General features: G+C 43.4%; 1 protein-coding gene across 3 annotated transcripts in view; it reads left to right on the top strand.

Moving 5' to 3' along the window:
- ITGB7 (integrin subunit beta 7) overlaps window positions 1–19,065 on the top strand; it is a 129,888-nt gene that overhangs the window by 59,801 nt on the left and 51,022 nt on the right. For all 3 annotated transcript variants that reach the window (XM_073669955.1, XM_073669950.1, XM_073669948.1), the window contains 2 exons: window positions 3,385–3,472; window positions 18,890–18,963. In XM_073669955.1, coding sequence (XP_073526056.1) covers window positions 3,388–3,472; window positions 18,890–18,963 — 159 coding nt within the window. In that variant the 5' untranslated portion in view covers window positions 3,385–3,387. The remainder of the gene's footprint in view (window positions 1–3,384; window positions 3,473–18,889; window positions 18,964–19,065) is intronic.

The raw sequence follows: 19,065 nt of genomic DNA, 5'->3' as shown, positions 1-19,065 counted from the left end.
TTACACAGCAGATTGCCACCATTAACTGCTGCGATTGATCATAGCAATTTAACCCCTTATAAGCTCTGGTGAACAGCCACCATAGCATTTAAATGGTTAAAAATAGGGGTCCTCTGTCCTGTCTCTTCCATGGAGTGACACGATTGCGCGGGAACCCAGTGGGTTGTTAAATGGCAGCCAGAGGCTTACGAGGGGGATTATGTTGAAATCCGGCCCCTGGATTTTTATGTAGCTCATGAATGGAGGTTATTTCTAGCTACCAGTTTGTATGTAAGCAAGCTGAAAACTGTTTAGGCTATTGCACATTTTGTTATCCTATAAACCATGTGCTGTCATATGTGGCCTCCATGAGGCGCTACATTCTCCCATAAATGTAATGCATCTACAGGAGAATACGTCCGCATGAAACAACCACACGAATGACTGCAAATTTGTGTAAATGAAAGAAAAAAAACCCGGTACTCCTCCATATTAGTGTGAACCTATAGCAGCATGTGGCTACTGTATTACACATTTATGCAGCACTGTTCTATATTCCTGCCATGGACATGGGGCCTTGGAACATATTTGACAAGTATCCTGAACCCGGAGTAGGGAGACATTACGGAAGCCCCAGCAAAACCATAAAACTTTCCCCAAACCTCTCAAAAACCAGCAATTCAGGGAGGAAGAAAATGGGGTGTGAAGAAGAGTAGAATGGCACATGAAGGGGCATGGCTTCAGAAAAGGGACATGGCTTTGTCCAGTATGCCTTAGAAATTCTTCTCCTAGTGTACTAATTGAAGCAAATACTCATGCACAGGGCTATGGGAATAGCACATCAGACTGGAAAAAAGACGAGTAACAGGGAGTGGAAGCTAGGACAAAACAGGACTTTTCTGTGTATAAATGTGGGTGACTAGGTGGCCAAAGACTACGCTCCTAAGCCTTCAAAATGGCCTTCAATTGGTATAAATTTATATAGTCTCTTTAAGAGAGCATCTTTGCTACTTATACTTGCATTGTACTTCTGTAAGGCTTCCCTCACAGTAACGGTTCTGCTCCTTTAGAGGCCGATGGCAATGGCCTGCCAAGTAGTGTAATGAAGGGGGGGGGGAACAAATAAGGAAGCAAGAATGGCCATTATAGTTAACAACAGAAAGTCTTTTACTAAGGTAGAAGTTGAAAAGAGATAACAGCTGATGTCTGTAAAGCAGGGATGGGGACACTGGAATTAATGCCTCAATATAAGCGAGTAAAATAAATATATAAAAAAATAACTGGCATCAGACTGGATGGTATTCACTAGTGTTGAACGAGTATGTTCTGTCCGAGTATGCTCGGGCCGAGCACCGAGTATTTACAGCTGCTCGGTGATGTGGTTGAATCGCTCCCGTGTGCATGATTTGCAACTGTTTGACAGCTTTATTACATGGGAGGAATGTCTATTTCTTACACATTCCTCACATGGATTTGACAGTTTTCATGTAGATGGTTTGACATGGCAGTACTTTACATTTCCTCTTCAATCTCACAGTCATACAGTTCCATATTAGCAGAATCCTTCTGTGCAACTTTCTGCACAGCGGCTGCAGCAGCTACCTGTCCAGATGCTCCCATGAGGCAAGACATAGCATTCCTCCTCTAAATCTGCCACACTAGGTTGGCAATTTGCAATCCACTACTGTATCCGGGCGACTTTGTCCGGTCCTCAGCAGTCTCAAGACAACCAATAGCTCTACTCCACTGTTGTCCTCAACTATGTTCCCGTTTGGGCTTCTCCTAGCTTCCCACTAAGCTGTACTCACTTCCAGGATAAGTTCCGCTGCAGAAACGCTTAAAAAACGCATGGTAGAAGGTCTACAATGTTCCCCAATGATAATCCGCATGTGCTGTGCACATGCTGCGGAAATTTCCGCTGCGGATTATCATTGCGGAAAAAAACGCAACACTACCAATTATTTTCCGTAATAGCGGCGTTTTCGCCGCCATTGACTTGCATTGAATCGCTTAATATCCGCATGACTACATGTGCACATGCGGATATTAAGCGATTCAATGTGCGGATAGTACCCGGGTCTGGAGAAGAGGAGACTCTCATCCAGACCCGGGTACCATAGTACTTGTAAAAAAAAAAAGAATTAAAATAAAACATTACATATACATTATACTCACCTTCTGATGGCCCCCGGTCTCCATAGTGATGCATCCTGGCTCCCCGGCAGCTCGCGATGGTCTAAAAGGACCTGCCATGACGTCATTTAGTCATGTGACGGGTCAAGCGACCGCTGACGTAGGCGGTCGTGTGACCCGTCACATAACTAAATGACGTCATGGCCGGTCCTTTTACACAACCGCGAGACACCGGGAAGACCGGACGCATCGGATGAGGAGACCGGGGGCCATCGGAAGGTGAGTATAATGTTTTTTTTTTATTTTTTACCATTTTTATTATTTTTTTTTAACTAACTTGGTCACACTATATAAATCCATGCCGGTTGCAAGGATTTTTATAGTGTGACCAAGTTGTCAAGCACTTTCCAAGTGATGCTAAAATCGCTTGGATAGCGCTTGACAACCCGCATGTGAAATCGCATGATTAAAACGCTTCACTTCCGCATGTCCCTGGCAGGAAAAACACATGTACAATCCGCATGCCTTTTTTCTGCCAGGGAGATGCAGAAACGCTCAGGAAAAATCTTTCTGCCTCGTGGGCACTTAGCCTTACTGGATTCCTATTTTGATAGTAGCTGCTTTCTGTCTGGCAGATGCTGGCAGATGCTCACTGTGCTGTAACTACAGGCACTCTGGTCTACTATATGTCTACAGCACCTTATATTCCTGAGGATCCTCCCAGTTTCCCACGAAGCTGTACTCACTTCCAGGATAATGCTTCTACCTCGTTTACTGGATTCCTATTTTGATAGGAATCTGCTTTCTGTCCGGCTGATATTCTCTGTGCTGTAACTACAGGCACTCTCTTACACTTCTATTATACTTCATCAAATTTACTGAGTACATGGCATAAAAGTTGCAATAACAAGAATAAGAATGGAGACAGAAACTTTAGACTGTTCTAGCTGAGAGACTGTGAGGTTCTCAGGATTCTGCTGTTCAGTGTTTTCTGCATTCTAAATTTGCACGGTACATCATAAATACTAAATGCTGCATTTAAAAGGGAGATTGAACAGTGTACATATACACGTGAAATACATGAACGCATTTATCATCTCTGAATTTTCCACCTTTCAATCATAATAATCTGTCATTATACTACACATGTTACAATATTAGTTACGGTATATTAGCATGAATAAGAATCCTTACTGATCTATGGCTATCCTATACCATATCACACGTGATCTGGTTTTATCCAGGCAATGACTATATTATGTTTATTTCCAGAATATGGTGGCTGTGACATTCATTTGGACTTTGGGGATTCTTCTGTATCCAGGATCATTTGGAGACAAAGAGATAGAACACCAGACAGGTAGTAATAATAATAAGATATTTCATTTATATATCCTAACTCCTGACATTTTATTACAGGTAATGTATTACCTTTATTTTAATTATTAAAGGGGTTTTCCACTTTCAGCAAATGCTGTAAAATATGTTAAAAAAAATAGACCAGGTACTCTGCTTCCTCAGGTCCAGCACAGGCTCCCCGCCGCTGCTCAGGTCTCATTATTTTGTCTGGAGCAGTGACATCATTTCAAGAGCAAACATCTGTGGATGTGACGTCACCGATGCAGATAACACACAGAGGACCAAGTAGTGACGGGGATTCTGCTCTGGACTTGTTAGGATGAATACCTGCTCTGTTTGTTATTTTACATATTTTCAAGCATTTGGGGTCCACTTTCCAGAAAGTGTAAAACCCCTTCAATTAAACCAGAAATGTATTTATTTATTACTTCTTCTCATTTGTTTTTATTTTATGATTGTAGATTTTTGAAAATTTGTTTTATATAAATATATACAGAAAATATAAATACAGCAGATACAAAAAGATATAGTCTGCAGATTCATTAACTTCCTACAGGAGAGAGATGTGGCCATGCTCTATGACCAGTGCTGCAGGTGGAGGAGGGGAGCTGTGTCTCCACCTACTATCAGCAGTGGATCCTCTGTTTTTTGCCTCCAAGAATATCAGAGCAAGACAGCTGAAGGGCTGAAAACAGTGTCCCACTGGCTACACAATGCTTTCTCTCGCTGCCCATCCTCTGCCACCCAATTCCCAATGTCACCACTACCAGCATCGTCAGGACGCAGACAGCGGTGAATACATTGGTGGAGGACGGGGCCCCTACTCCTTCCACCAATCAGTGTATGAGACAGCAGACTTGATGACATCATTACATCACGTCTCCTGTATGGAGAGACAGTGCACCTGAGACAGGAGCAGAGCGCTGGGGGAACGAGAGCGAGGTGAGTATGTGTTGTGGTTTTTTTTTGGTTTTTTTTTCATATGTGTATGGAATGTTTGCATGTACAGTATGTAGGAGGCTATGTCAGGGCTTATACTGAATATAGGGCGGTTATATAGTGGCTCATATTGTATATAGAGAGGCTATGTAGGAGCTCATACTGTATTTGGGAAGCTATATGGGGGCACATATTGTATGTAGAGAAGCTATGTGGGGGCTCATGCTGTATATAGAGAGGCTATGTGGGGGATCATACTGTATATAGGAGGCTGTGTGGAAGCTCATACTGTATTTAAGAGGCTATTTGGGAGCTCATACTGTATATACTGTATATAGAAGGCAATGTGGGAACTCATACTGTATATAGGAGGCTATGTGGGGGTTCATACTGTATTTAGGAGGCTATGTAGGGATTCATAATGAATATAGGAGGCTATATGGGGGCTCATACTATTTATAGAAGGCAATGTGGGACTCATACTGTATATAGGAGGCTATGTGGGGGCTCATACTGTATTTATGGGGCTATGTGGTGGCTCATATTGTATATAGTGTTAGAACTCTCCGGTTAGGTTTTTTTCTATCTTGCTGGTCACATGACCTTTTTGCCTATTTAATCCTGCTCCGCCCTTCTGGCCATGCTGGACTTCATTGTAATTTCTACTCTTAAGCTAGCCAGGTGCTTTGTAACCTTTCTCAGTCAGTTTAGCTAAGTCTTTTGACCTTTATGTTCTATGTTGTGTGTTTGTCTTTTTACTGCTACAATTTCTGCTAGGAGGTGTCCATCTTTCTCCCAGTCCCTAGTTCTTGTAGTGATCCCTCCCTCACATCTATAGGTCTTCGTTCAGACTAGCTGAGGACTTTAGCGGGTCTGATCGCAGGATCAGGTTCCCCGTTACATCGTAGGGATCTAGCTTAGTTCTATTGTAGGGACAGATCTCCTGTCTTTCCTTAGTGCTTGTAGCCTATCATAACAGTAAGTCCAGCCTAAAAATATCTCTAAGGAAAGACCTCCAGTTTCCATCATGGTGTCGGTTCAGAATTTGGCTCAACGCCTGCAGGGACTCTCTCTGGAGGTGGCCGAGCTCCAACAACACGTGAGTAGCTGTTCTGGAGCGCATTTTGTGGAGCCAAAGGTACGATTGCCTGATTTATTTTTGGGTGAACAAGATTTTTTTTCCTTTAAAAATGCTTGTTTATTGTATTTTCGTTTGAGACCTAGATCCTCTGGTGTTGAATCATAGCTCTGAACGATTCAGCTCTGAAAAGTTTGTTTCTTGCTGGGCTAGGTGAAAGGGTTAAGGATCTTCTTATTGCTTATCTTACACCTGGAAACTTGCAGGAGGCAATGCAATTAGCTATACGGGTGGACAGGAGACTGCGTGCAAGGGTTAATGAGAGTAAATCCTTTGCCATGTCAGCTCCTAGTCTTGAGAGGGTCTGTACTGACATTGAAGAGCCGATGGAGATTGGGGCGACGTCACACCGCTCTCAGGAAAAAGGCTGCAGGTTTTCTGAAGGTTTGTGCTTTTATTGCGGAAAATCTGACAATTTCATTAAGAACTGTGTGCTTCGTATGAACAAAGAAAAAAAAAAGGTCAGTTACGCACGTATAGCCTGTTTAAACACTAAGGGGGTATTTCTTTCTGCTACTACTGTAGCTCAGGAAGAATTAATTGAATTTCGGGTATTTGTGGATTGTGGTTCTACTCTGAATGTGATTGATGGGGGATTCTTGGAAAAACTTAAATTAAAACCCAAACCTTTGTCATCCCCTATTGCCGTGGTTTCTGTCGATGGCTTTCCCTTGAAATGTGTTACTCACAAGGTTTATGAATTTCCCCTCACTATTAATGGTATTCACCAAGAAAATTTGGATTTGGTAGTATTAAATAATTTGCCTTCTCCAGTAATTTTGGGGTTACCCTGGTTAAAATTGCACAATCCTGTACTGGATTGGTCTACTAATGAAATTAAGTCCTGGAGCCCGAAGTGTTATGACAAGTGTTGTAACGGGCGCATTGCTGCTGTGGATAAAGGGGAATTACCTGTACCTATTCAGGATTTTTGGAATTTTTTTTCTGAGGAGGAGTCGCAAATTTTGCCTCCCCATAGAGACTATGATTGTACCATTGAATTTGTCCCTGGAGCGACTCTTCCTAAAAGTCGTTTATTTAATCTTACTATTCCTGAGAGAAAAGCTTTGGAGGAATACATACAGACGAGCTTGGCCGCCGGTCATATCAGACCCTCTAAGTCACCTGTGGCTGTTGGATTTTTTTTTGTTAAAAAAAAGGACGGCGGTTTACGTCCTTGTCTGGACTTTTGCGAGATTAATAAAATTACTGTACGTAATCCCTACCCACTGCCATTGATTCCTGATTTGTTTAAAAAGTTAGTGGGGGCCAAGTGGTTCTCTAAAATTGATCTCCGGGGGGCATACAATTTGTTGCGCATGAAGGAGGGTGATGAATGGAAGACTGCTTTTAACACTCCTGTGGGTCATTTTGAGAATCTGGTGATGCCTTTTGGTCTTACCAATGCACCAGCATTTTTTCAAAATCTTATTAATGACATCCTTAGACCTTTGATCGGCAAAAATGTGGTGGTGTATTTGGATGACATTTTGATTTATTCGCCTGATCTGGAGTCTCATTGGCGGAGCGTACGTGAGGTATTACAGTTATTAATTGACAATTCGCTTTTTGCTAAGCTAGAGAAATGTGAGTTCGCTGTACAGAGAATTAGTTTTTTGGGCTACATTATCTCCAGCGAGGGCTTTGAGATGGACCCGGTTAAAGTTCAAGCTGTGCAGGAATGGCCTAGGCCTATTGGTTTGAAATCGATACAGAGGTTTTTGGGTTTCGCCAATTATTACAGAAAATTCATTAAAAATTTTTCTATTATTGTTAAACCACTGACCGATCTCACCAGGAAAGGTGCTAATACAGTTCAGTGGACTACTGAGGCCATTGAAGCGTTTGTGTTTCTAAAGGAGAGGTTCAGCTCTGCCCCCTTCCTTATGCAGCCTGATGTGACTAAGCCGTTTTTGGTTGAGGTTGATGCTTCTTCTGTGGGGCTCGGTGCGGTGTTGTCTCAGGAAAACAAGGATGGAGTACATCCCTGTGCCTTTTTTTCAAAAAAATTTTCTGAGACTGAACTTAATTACGATATTGGTAATCGGGAATTGCTGGCTATTAAACTCGCATTTGAACACTGGCGTCATCTCTTGGAAGGTGCTGAATTTCCCATTCAGGTTTTCACTGATCATAAAAATCTGATCTATCTTGATGCTGCCAAGCGCTTGAATGCCCGTCAGGCTAGGTGGGCACTTTTTTTTTCGCGGTTTAATTTTTCCGTTACTTACATCCCGGGTACCAAGAATGTTAAAGCTGATGCGTTGTCTCGCAGCTTTTCTCCCATGGTCGGTGCTGAGGAGGAGGAGAGCATTTTACAAGGTGTTGTGATTGCTGCATTGGACTCTGTTTTGGAAGATGAGATTCTTAAAGCACAGGAGAATGCCCCATCTAACACTCCCCATGGGAGGTTGTTTGTGCCTAGGACCTTTAGGAATGATTTGTTTGTTGAGTGTCATGAGTCTCGGTTGGCAGGTCATCCAGGAATTTCTGAGACCAAGAGACTTGTGGGTCGCAGTTTTTGGTGGCCTGGATGGCAGAAGGAAGTCATTAAGTGGGTGCGTCAATGTACTGTGTGTGCTAGATCTAAGTCTTCTCATACTCCTGCTGCGGGGTTGCTTTGCCCTCTGGAGGTTCCTAGTGCACCTTGGACACATCTGGCTATGGACTTTATTACTGAACTTCCCTCCTCTGAGGGTTTCACGGTCATCTGGGTGGTCGTGGACCGGTTTAGCAAGATGTGTCACTTGGTTCCCTTCATCAAACTGCCCTGCGCTAAGACACTCGCTAAGGCCTTTGTCAAGGAAATTGTCAGACTCCATGGTGTTCCTACTGACATTGTTTCTGATAGGGGACCTCAGTTCGTGGCTCGTTTTTGGCGTGCCTTTTGTGACAGGTTGGGAGTTCATTTGTCGTTTTCATCTGGATATCATCCTGAGTCTAATGGCCAGACAGAAAGGAAGAATCAGGATGTTGAGCAGTTCTTGCATTGTTTTGTGGCAGACAATCAAGAGGGGTGGTCTGAGTTTCTGCCACTTGCTGAATTTGCTCTTAACAACCATACATCCTCTTCTGCTGGGTGTTTGCCTTTTTTTTGTTGTTCTGGGAGACATCCGTCTTTTGGGTCATTCTCCAAATTGGTATCGGCTGTGCCTGAGGAGGAGAGTTTTTCCGGTGATTTGGAGAGAGTTTGGACGGATGTGCATGGTAATCTTCAGGAGGCTAACAAAAAATCTAAGAGGTACTTTGACAGGAAACGTCAAGAGGTTTTGTTTACGGTTGGTGACATGGTTTGGTTGTCCTCTAAGAATCTGCTGTTGAGGATTCCTTCTAAAAAATTGGGTCCCAAAGTTTGTAGGACCCTTTAAGGTGCTTCAGGTAGTTAACCAATCTGCTGTTAGGTTGGAGGTTCCTACCTCCTGGAAGATTAATCCGGTGTTTCATGTTTCTCTATTGAAAAAAGCTGATGTATCAGATAGAGACGCCACTGCCACTGTTCCTCCGGTGGTGGAGGACGTGGAATATGAAATTTCCCGCATCCTTAATTCTAGACGGTATAGGGGGAGTTTGCAGTATCTCGTCGCTTGGAAGGGTTTCGGTCCCGAGGATAACTCATGGGTGAGGGCGGATGATGTTTCTGCTTCCAGACTTGTCAGAGCGTTTCACAAGAGGTTTCCGGATAAGCCTGGGCCTAGGGGATCCGGAGGATCCTTTTAGAAGAGGGGGTACTGTTAGAACTCTCCAGTTAGGTTTTTTCTATCTTGCTGGTCGCATGACCTTTTTGCCTATTTAATCCTGCTCCGCCCTTCTGGCCATGCTGGACTTCTGTGTAATTTCTACTCTTAAGCTAGCCAGGTGCTTTGTAACCTTTCTCAGTCAGTTTAGCTAGGTCTTTTGACCTTTATGTTCTATGTTGTGTGTTTGTCTTTTTACTGCTACAATTTCTGCTAGGAGGTGTCCATCTTTCTCCCAGTCCCTAGTTCTTGTAGGGATCCCTCCCTCACATCTATAGGTCTTCGTTCAGACTAGCTGAGGACTTTAGCGGGTCTGATCGCAGGATCAGGTTCCCCGTTACATCATAGGGATCTAGCTTAGTTCTATTGTAGGGACAGATCTCCTGTCTTTCCTTAGTGCTTGTAGCCTATCATAACATATAGGGGGCTCATACTGTATATAGGAGGCTATATGAGGACTCATTGCATATAGAGAGGCTGTGTGAGGGCTTACACTGTATTTAGAAAGCTATGTGGGGACTCATACTGTATTTAGGAGGTTATGTGGGGGATCATACTGTAATTAGGAGGCTATTTGAGAGCTCACACTGTATATAGGAGGCTATCTGGGGCTCACACTGTATTTAGGAGGCTATGTGGGGACTCATGCTGTATTTAGGAGGCTATGTGGGGGCTCATACTGTGTCTAGGATGCTATATGATGGTTCATTCTGCATATAGGAGGCTATGTGGGGGCTCATACTGTTTATAAGGGGCTTATACTGTATATAGTAGGCTATATGAGTACTCATTGTATATAGAGAGGCTATGTGAGGGCTTACACTGTATTTAGAAAGCTATGTGGGGACTCATACTGCATTTTGGAGGCTATGTGGGGGCTTATACTGTATTTAGGAGGCTATATGGGGGCTCTCACTGTATTTAGGAGGCTATGTGGGGACTCATACTGTATTTAGGAGGCTATTTGCGGCTCACACTTTATTTAGGAGGCTGTATGAGGGTTCATATTGCATATAGGTGGCTATGTGGGGGCTCATATTGTATTTAGGAGGCTATCAGAGGGCTCATACTATATATAGGGTGCCATCTGGGGGCTCATACTGTGTATAGGTGGCTCTATGGGGCTCATTGTATATAGAGAAGCTATGTGGGGGCTCACACAGTATATAGAGAGGCTTTGTGGGAACTCATCCTGTATTTAAGAGACTATGTGGGGGCTCATGCTGTATTTAGGAGGGCATGTGGGGGCTCATACTGTACATAGAGGGTTATTTGGGGACTCATACTGTATTTAGGAGGCTATGTGGGGGCTCTGTCAAATGCTCCGCTTATCTGGTCAGATTATTAAAGAAAATAATCATTATTTCTTTCTACATAAATTATTTCAAATATTTGTTTTTTCATAATCTGGGTTGAAGTGGGGGCGTTGATGCTGGGTCTGGTAAAGACCACATTTTCAGTTTACAGAAAAACAAGAACAAATAACAGAAATGTTGTGGTTATTTGCTTAAAATAAGAGATGACAGATTACGTTGCTCAAAGTTTGAAGAGAACTGAAACACTTGTAAGCGAGATACATCTGATCAAATGTGACAATTGTCTTTGTTCCAAGTTTTGGGGACAACCAAGAAAGGAACATGAAACATAGAAAAAAATATCTCTGTAATTTTTCCCTGAATCTCCGCCTTTTATTTGATCATATGTCTCGTATTACAATTAAGACTGGAAATAAAGTTTTATTTTGCCTTTCTTTTATCTCAGAAGACTACCCATGTCTTCCTCCTCCTCACTTTTCTGTGTGTGGTTGTAGAATAGCTGTCTGCAACAAACACCTTCCTGCTTTGTTCTATCTGCAGCAGGATAAAGGATCTCAAAGCCTCAAAAGTAGGGCTTCAATCCGCCACAAGGTGAAATTGGTAATGACCATCAAGATATTAAGTCCTTTGTTCTCTGCAGGATATCTACAAGACTGAAGAATCCTGCAGAAAATGCTACATGCTAATGCTACATTTACACAGCATGATCCATGCCGTTGACAATATGGAAAGGAGTCTGTTGCTCACTGAGCAGCTGCTCACTGGGGTGAGGGTGGTAGTAGGGAGCTGCAGGACAGTGACACATCTAGCTGGGTGACAGTTAGAAGGCGGGGTAGAGGGAAGAGCCAGGGAGGCTAGTCCTGATCTGGCACACCCCAATAAATTTGCAAAGTCGGCAGATGAGGGGGGTGTCTGTACAGGGGTAGTACTGCTGCAGCAAGGCATGTCCTCTGAAAGCCGGAGGAGTGTCAGCTCCAGTAAGGGGGGAAATAGGAGAGCAGGGCAGCCCAGGCAGGTGCTGGTAGTGGGGGACTCAATTATTAGGGGAACAGATAGGGCAATCTGTCACAAAGACAGGGATCGTCGAACAGTGTTCTGCCTACCTGGCGCTCGAGTCCGGCACATCGCTGATCGGGTTGACAGATTACTAGGAGGGGCTGGTGAGGACCCAGCGGTCATGGTGCACATTGGCACAAATGACTAAGTTATAGGTAGGTGGAAGGTCCTTAAAGATGATTTCAGGGAATTAGGCTGCAAGCTTAAAGCAAGGACCTCCAAGGTGGTATTCTCTGAAATACTACCTGTACCACGTGCCACGCCAGAGAGGCAATGGGAGATTAGGGAGATAAATAAGTGGCTCACGAACTGGTGTAGGAAGGAGGGGTTTGGGTTCCTGGAGAACTGGGCCGACTTCTCAGTTGGCTACAGATTCTTCACTAGGGACGGGCTGCACCTCAATGGGGAGGGTGCAGCTGTGCTGGGGGAGAAAATGTCTAGAAGGTTGGAGGAATGATTAAACTAGGGATAGGGGGAAGGGTATTCATTTTATAGGTGGGGAAGATAGTGCAGATAGTGACCTGGGCACAAATAAAGAAATTGGGGGTGGGGTTAAATATAGTAAGAAGGAATAGAGGTACAGAGAGATACATAAAATGCATGTACACTAATGCCAGAAGCCTCACCAACAAAATGGAGGAATTAGAATTAATTTTGTTGGAAAATAATTATGACATGGTGGGGATATCTGAGACATGGCTGGACGAGAGCCATGACTGGGCAGTTAATTTACAGGGCTATAGTCTGTTCAGAAATGACCGTACAAACAAGCGAGGGGGGGGGGTGTTTATATGTAAAATCATCCTTAAAACCCATTTTACGTGAGAATATATGTGAATCTAATGAAAATGTAGAGTCCTTGTGGGTGGATATAAGGGGAGGGGGAAAAAATAATAAATTACTGATAGGGGTTTGTTATAAGTCTCCAAAAATAATGGAAGCAGCGGAGAATATCCTCATAAAGCAAATAGATGAAGCAGCGACTCAAGGAGAAGTCATTATTATGGGGGACTTCAACTACCCTGAAATACATTGGGGAACAGAAACCTCTAGTTCAAGCAAAGGTAATAGGTTTTTGACAACTTTGAGAGACAATTACCCGGCCAGACGCGACCAATCCGCAAAGCGGGGTTTAAATTGCGCACCAATATCGCTGATTGGTTGCGGCCGGCCGGGCGCGACCAATCAGTGAAGCAGGGTTTAAAGGGGTTGTCCACTACTTTAAATTAACTCCCCAATGTATCCCCCTGGGGTCCCTAATGAATTTTGTAAACACCTCATGTTGCCAATACTGCCTGTGCACGGCGCTATCGGTGACCGCACACAGGCAGTACGTGACCCCCGGCTGCAGCCAGCTCTTGCTTCTGCTTACGTCACGACTATTTGCGGCTGCAGCCAGGGGTCTCCTGTTCTGCGTTCCACGGTGAGTGACGGGTTGGGGGCGGGGTTATCCCCCATTGTGTCACACCCGGCATCCACTGCGTGCCCATTCATTGAGAGAGCACGCGGTGGATGCCGGGTGTGACGCGATGGGGGATAACCCTGCCCACAACCCGTCACTCACCACGGAATGCGGAACAGGAGACCCCTGGCTGCAGCCGCAAATAGTCGTGAGGTAAGCGGAAGCAAGAGTGGCTGCATCTGGGGGTCACGTGCTGCCTGTGCGCGGTCAGTGATAGCGCCGCGCACAGACAGTATTGGCAACATGAGGTATTTACGAAATTCATTAGGGGCCCCGGGGGGATACATTGGGGGGGTTAATTTAAAGTAGCTGCGCCAATATTGCTGATTGGTCCCGGACGGCCGTGCGCGACCAATCAGCGAAGCGTGGTTCAAATCCCACGCCAATTCGCGGCCGGACTGCGCCTGTCGCTGATTGGTCGCGGGCGGCTGGCGTGACCTGTCAGCGACGCGGGATTTCCATTACAGACAAACAGACAGACAGAATTAGACGATTATATATATAGATTCCTTTTTCCTCCCTGTAACTTCATTTTATTTTACCATTTTTATACTGTGGAATGGTGACATTGCCAACGGATTTAACCTTCTTGCTACACATCAAAGACAACCACATGCACCTGTGAGAAAAACCAATGAATAATATTTTTGCAGAGTGAGTGATGGTAAATGAGGAACTCTCGATTTCCCCTAAAGCTGGGGCCATACACCAATCTTTTTCAGTGCTACACATCCAGTGTGACATGTGGAGCATGAAGAAGCCTCCTCTGGTCCCTGGACAGCAGTAGGGCATTTAGTGCAAGTGGCTCATGCATTGTTACAACCATGTATTGTGTCACATCACTTTTTACAGCTTGCTAATGGACAAGACTCTTGATATGAGGCACAACTCCAGTGGCAGGTCTGTTGAACCGTAGGGCTATGTTCCCACGGTGAGCATTTTGTGCAGTTTTCATGCTGCAATTTTCTGCGGCATTTTTGCACCAGTTAGTTAAATTAGGTTACTTGCATTTTTTTCATTGCGTTTTTGAGTGGATTTTTTTACATGAGGTTTTATCACGATTTTTCTGCTACGGCTTTTGTTTGTTTTTGGTGTGTCATGTTTTAAATAAAGCTGCATTGTATTGGATACTTCCTATTACTTATCTTTGGTACAACTTTATTGATAAAATCACGTGTGGATTGCATACATTTTTAGTGCGGAAACACACTAGAAATGCATACGCATTTTTTACCTGCAGATTTTCTTCATTTCATTCGAGTCTATTGGGAAAATCCATAAATAAAACACATATTTACCGCAAAAGAAATTGACATGTTGTGGATTTAAAAAATGCACCGGAGGTCAGTTTACGCAGCATAAAGAAAGCAAAGTGAGCATGAGATTTCTATAAATACTGTACCATCCTCTTTTCTGGAACAAAAATGCACTAAATACTTATTATGGTAACTTAGCCTAAGAATTTGTAGAGGAATCCATTGGATATTATCTTTTTTCCTTCCAGTCAAAGCAAAAGTTGGGTACGGAGCTCCAGGAAAACGTGCCATACAACAAATGCAACCATGCGTCTCCATTGATTATTCTCTGAGTTGTCTGATCCTCTCTATAGTCTCCATGCCAAACATGTTTTCTTTCACTGACATGATGGGCTGATGCCATGAAAAGGTAGGATGAATATGTGTAGAGTAGTACTACTTATTTCTGCTCTATAAAAGATATAAAAAAGTACAAAGATAATCTGTGAACTAATATATAGAGGACAGACCGTGACTCCAGTATTTATGTGAAATGTTTCAGTTAGACAATATTGGACAGGTCTCACTTTTGTTGTTAAAACAACTTTGACCATTTAAGCATGTATTCCACAAGGTATCCTATGGTGTATGGCACCAAGGTGGAGGTATCCTACAATGTATGGCACCAAGGTGATTGAGTCCACTGGTGTATGGCACCAAGGTGAAGGAACCATCTGGTGTATGGCACCAAGGTGAAGGAGGTCTCTGGTTTATGACACCAAAATGAAGGAGTCTTCTAGTGTACAGCACCAAAGTCAAGTCCTGTGGTGTATTGCACCAAAGTTGAGTCCTCAAGTGTATGGCACCAAGGTGAAGGAGTCCTCTAGTGTATGGCACCAGGGTGAAGGAGTCCTTTGGTGTATGGCACCAAGGTGAAGGAGTCCTCTGGTGTATGGCACCAAGGTGAAGGAGTCCTCTGGTGTATGGCACCATGGTGAAGGAGTCCTCTGGTGTATGGCACCAAGGTGAAGAAGTCCTCTGGTGTATGGCACCAAGGTGAAGGAGTCCTCCGGTGTAGGACACCAAAACGAAGGATTCTTCTAGTGTAGGGCACCAAGGTGAAGGAGTCCTCTAGTGTATGGCACCAAGGTGAAGGAGTCCTCTGGTGTATGGCACCAAGGTGAAGGAGTCCTCTGGTGTATGGCACCAAGGTGAAGGAGTCCTCTGGTGTATGGCACCAAGGTGAAGAAGTCCTCTGGTGTATGGCACCAAGGTGAAGGAGTCCTCAGGTGTAGGACACCTAAACAAAGGATTCTTCTAGTGTAGGGCACCAAGGTCAAGGAATTTTCTGGTGTATAGCACCAAGGTGGAGTCCTCAAGTGTATGGCACCAAGGTGAAGGAGTACTCTGGTGTATGGCACCAAGATAATGGACTTCTCTGGTGTATGACACCAAGGTGAAGGTGTCCTCTGTGTATGGCATCAAGACACTACTAGCAGATCCTTTAAATGAAACCTATCACATGGTTTTTACTTCCTATGTGTGTATGGGGAGAAGCCTGTCAATCTATCTGAGTGCGCCGGGGAATGCTGGCAGGGACATCCCTCCGAGACTAGTTACCTCATCCCTATTCCTCTCAAGTATGTTTTTCTGTGAAGTGTTAAAGAGTAATACATAAATGTTTGTACCGACGGTCATGATCTCTAATTTAAGCTGCCCGTATTTCTGTAAATTGTGAAGTGGGACCTCCATGGATCAATCTAGTTTATACAGCACACTCCACAGATGCACGATGAGGTCGAGATCTTTCAAATTTAGTGACCTAATCATCACTCATCTGACTGTTGGAGGCACTTTTGCCATAAGACAGTGGTCAGCAGGAGTCACAATACACGAGCGTATAACATGGCCGTGTGCTATTCGATATTTTATCGGATAGCACTAATGCCAATGTTATACTATAGGGCAGTGCCGATTTGTGGTATTTTGCCTATTCAGCACTCATACAAGTCTGTGAGGGCGTGTAAAACATCGGACTACACATGAATGTCATTTGAGTGTAGTCCGATTTACTTGGACAGAAACAATGGAGAAATTACGTTTTCTATTTTCTCATCTGTGCTGCAATTTTCTCATGCAAGAGAATTGGATCACAGCCTTACAGCTGGTGCAAATTTAGTGGGCTGTGGTCACAGCATAAGAGCGAGAGTCCCGTCCCTTACCTGCCGTAAGCTGCAGCTCTTCTTTTGATTAGTTGGCTTCGCACAACAACACATGTACGTCACGCCGCAACAATGATATTACACCAGGCCAGCTAATCCAAAGAAGAGCAGTGGAGCTGGCAAGTAAGAGGCCATACTCTCTCTCCACAGAGGACTATCATGGCCGGTGGAATGCAACGTGCAAATAAATTTGCATCAACTCTAGTTATTATAGTAATAAATTGAATATAATAAGCATATATAACAAACGTTCAAAGCGGGTGGATTTGACGTAACCATACACTACGGTACTTTATCACCCAGAGGTCTTCTGACAGTCAGAGAAACCACCAAAAATAACCGGGACCACTTTGCGCAATCAAAATTCACCATGGAAATCTTGTCTTAATAGAAAAATTTGTATCTAAAAAAGAAACAAAGTGAAATTGCATTTGCATGTCACTATGTAAATGTATATGGTTGCTAACTGTCCGTTGTGTGATTCTGTGAGAAAAATGACTTTACTCACCGTAGTATAGAATGCGTCATTTCTAACCAACTACAAATATGACTCGTTCCCCTATATGAAAATGGGAAACAACAATGTTTGAAAAGAAAACCACAGACAATACTAGGGCTGAAGTGAGAGACAGCGTGAGCCGAGGCGTGTGAGAATGAGGAACGGGCGAAATCTGAAAGTCAAAGGCTGCGTGGTCTTGGCTTCTGTCATGCAAGGTTACCAAATAACTCATATACTGAAAAAATGTGATCACAGCTTTATATGGCAGAAAAAGGGAACCAAAAAGTGTGTGACAAAGTATATGAACCCATGTTCATAGGAAATAGTGTAACTCACTTCAGCGTCAGCCTCGTCTAGAAGGTATATGTAGGTGAATTTTTTAAAATCCCAGTCAAAAGTTTTTTTATGCTGTGGTTGTAAGGATGGTGAACTTGTGCTGCAGTGTTCCTGCCCCTGAAGACACCAATCGCATTGTGTGTGAATAGTGTCCTGCATGTTTGTATATATTGTGTCATGTGAATTGTGTTGTAATGTATAATGTAAGATAAGTGATGTTAGTAATGTACAGTATAGGGTGTATAGTATTGGACATAGTGTATAAGATAAGTAGTATAGGAATAGATAGTAGACTGTAGCATAGATAATGACCTTAGGGTAAGATCGAGTTAATGTTTGGGACTAGCCCATAGTGGGAGGGGCTTAGTGTTAGGGCAAGTGACTGATTTCTGGATATAGTGAGTTGGAGTTGGAGTTTGGAGTGTAATGTGAGCAGTGCTGCCATTGGGGTGATCCACAGTAAGAGGAGACTAAGGACAGAGATAACAAAATCCTAAAGAAGAGGTTACTGATTAGTCACAGTGGCCTTCCAGAGGAGGTATCCATGGATAGGACGCTGAGTCATGAACCTCCGAGCTTGCAGCGCCGAAGGTAACGGACAAAAATAGGACTGAGTTAATGGGACTGGTGGGGGTCCCAAGCGGTAGATCCAGGGCACCATCAGTGGAAGAAATAGGACGCAGAACAAAAAGAGAGACTTGCTGATCAGATGACTTGCTCAACAACTGAGCTCTGCTAGATCTGCAGCAGAGAAAACTGACTCTATCACAACTGTTGAACCCAGTAAACTCAAGAATACATTGCTGGAATCAGTGTCTCTGTCCCTACTTCATGAGGCTCTTAGGTTACATGGCAAAAACCTTTTAAGGCAGAACTCAGATCTCTATAAAAGAAGGTTCAAGTACTGACCGCTCGCGGATCGTCTGACTCAAACTCACAGACTAATAAATGCCTTCGAGTTCACGTCAGGAGACCTGCGGCAAGTCCGGACATTAGTGTTCGTACTTGGACCATGTTTCATAAACAAAGAGAATGACGGCACTTCCACTACAAAAACTAGGTGTGAACAGGTGCTTACTAAGAGCAGCTACCTCCATATATAATGAACAAATAAAGTAGCACACTGTAACACTGAGTATATAGATGTGAAATATGAAATATGAATAGCATAACTGCTGTAAAAAATAGAAAAAAATTTCAAAAAATTTTTCATTTATTTCTATTTTTTACAGCAGTTATGCTATTCATATTTCATATTTCACATCTATATACTCAGTGTTACAGTGTGCTACTTTATTTGTTCATTCTTCATGTTTCATAAACGTCTCAATTTGGCCTAAATCAGTCTAAACCAGGTTTGAGAATTTGCACGCTATATAATAATGTATATGACCGTCTAGACATGAAATATAGGTTATTAATATGCAGAATGGTGTAATAGGTGCTGATTATTGTAAATCCGATGTCTTTTCCTCTTACAGACCTCTGTAAACACACTTTGTCCTGCTCCGACTGCATCAAGTCCCATCCTAGCTGTGTGTGGTGCTCGGCTAAGGTTAGTGCCTCCAATTACCTACCAGGTAGTAACAACCCGGTATTGCATGAATACTTGTATAATCCACCATAATATATTAAAATATAAGAGCAAGAATTGCTG

The sequence above is a fragment of the Phyllobates terribilis genome, unplaced genomic scaffold (genome assembly GCF_046119375.1).
Source record: "Phyllobates terribilis strain yellow unplaced genomic scaffold, ASM4611937v1 Scaffold_2__4_contigs__length_985480577, whole genome shotgun sequence".
Lineage (NCBI taxonomy): Eukaryota > Metazoa > Chordata > Amphibia > Anura > Dendrobatidae > Phyllobates > Phyllobates terribilis.
This window is presented reverse-complemented; position numbering and strand designations above follow the sequence as displayed.